This window comes from Fukomys damarensis, unplaced genomic scaffold (genome assembly GCF_012274545.1).
Source record: "Fukomys damarensis isolate Sample0158 unplaced genomic scaffold, DMR_v1.0_HiC HiC_scaffold_17, whole genome shotgun sequence".
NCBI lineage: Eukaryota > Metazoa > Chordata > Mammalia > Rodentia > Bathyergidae > Fukomys > Fukomys damarensis.
The window spans coordinates 32,943,508-32,944,841 of NW_022900929.1; the positions used below are offsets into that span (position 1 = coordinate 32,943,508).

Genomic DNA, 1,334 nt, shown 5'->3' on the forward strand with positions numbered 1-1,334 from the left:
ATGGCGGCTGTGCCGGGGAAGGGGCTGCAGGCCTGGAGCGGGTGGGGAGGCCCGGCTGCGTGCCGGCGAGCTGGAGGAACCCTGAGAGGCCCAGAGGCTTCGAGCGGAGAGCTAAAGCAGCCTTTTGGGGGGCGGTGGAGACGTAGGGAGAGTTGTGTGGGGATGGAGAAAGGGGCGGGAGAAGAGGTTAGGGAGGAGGGGAGAGGGTAATGAAAAAGGCGGACGGGGAAGGATAGGTAGGCTCTTTGTAGGTAACAAGGGAACGGGGGAGGTGGGGTTTGTGAGGTGTGATAGGAAAGTGCTCGCAGCGAATGCAGAGAGAATGTTCCCATCCGAGTATCCCTGGACTGGGCCCTTCTCAGCTCCTGTACTTCCGCCCCATTATTTAGGTTCTGATTATGTGTGGAAGGCTCATAGGTTATACAGAGCTGATCTTTTGTTATTCTATTCCAGGGGAGCAGATGGACCCTACTGGTAGTCAGTTGGACTCAGATTTCTCTCAGCAAGATACTCCTTGCCTGATAATTGAAGATTCTCAGCCTGAAAGCCAGGTTCTAGAAGATGATTCTGGTTCTCACTTCAGTGTTATTTCCCGACACCTTCCGAATCTACAGACCCACAAAGAGGACCCTGTATTGGTAAGTGATAACTTGTTTGAAACAGATTTGAGTTTTCTAATGTGGACCAACCAGCAAAGATAAGTAGCTTGAGGATCATTTTTGGATACACTTGATTGGGACAATGAAATAAACAGTCACAAAAAGTGTGTTTCATTTTGGAAGATTTATATGTTGAGTGTACATTATACATGTATATTTTCTAGGATGTTGTGTCCAATCCTGAACAGACAGCTGAACAGGGAGACCAAAATAGTGGGCTGAGTGAACATTTGAAAGAAAACAAGGCTACAGGTGAGGCTTTTGGTGTTTTTTTGTTTGTTTATTTCTTTCTTTTTTGAGACAGGGTCTCACTGTCGAGTTCAAACTGGCTTTCACCACTGTGTAGCCCAGCTGTCTTTGAACTTGCGGTGATCCTCCTGCCTCAGCCTCTTGAGTGCTGGGATTATGGGTATGTGACACCACAGCAGCAAGTGAGGTGTTTAAAGACGTCCATTCCCTTTGCATTTTTGTAGGTGCTGTTGGATGGGGGTGGAGGGTGGTTTGAACATTAAAGGCTTGTGGTGATATTATATACACGGGAAGGTTTCATGCAGTATGTAGTAAGCATTCAAATTCATGATGTTGTACTGTGGCTGACTAGGTTGGTATTGTGCGTATTCCTTAATTTGTGTTAAAGTTTAGTGGTAAGTGCCTCTTGTGCTAATCCAATCTTTT

The 1,334-nt window shown here is 46.9% G+C and overlaps 1 protein-coding gene across 4 annotated transcripts in view; it reads left to right on the forward strand.

Annotated features, from left to right (window-relative positions):
• Positions 1-1,334, forward strand: part of Tp53bp1 (tumor protein p53 binding protein 1) — a 70,894-nt gene that overhangs the window by 246 nt on the left and 69,314 nt on the right. For all 4 annotated transcript variants that reach the window (XM_010624825.3, XM_010624826.3, XM_033764966.1 and 1 more), the window contains exons 2-3: positions 454-638; positions 824-911. In XM_010624825.3, the coding sequence (XP_010623127.1) occupies positions 454-638; positions 824-911 (273 nt within the window). The remainder of the gene's footprint in view (positions 1-453; positions 639-823; positions 912-1,334) is intronic.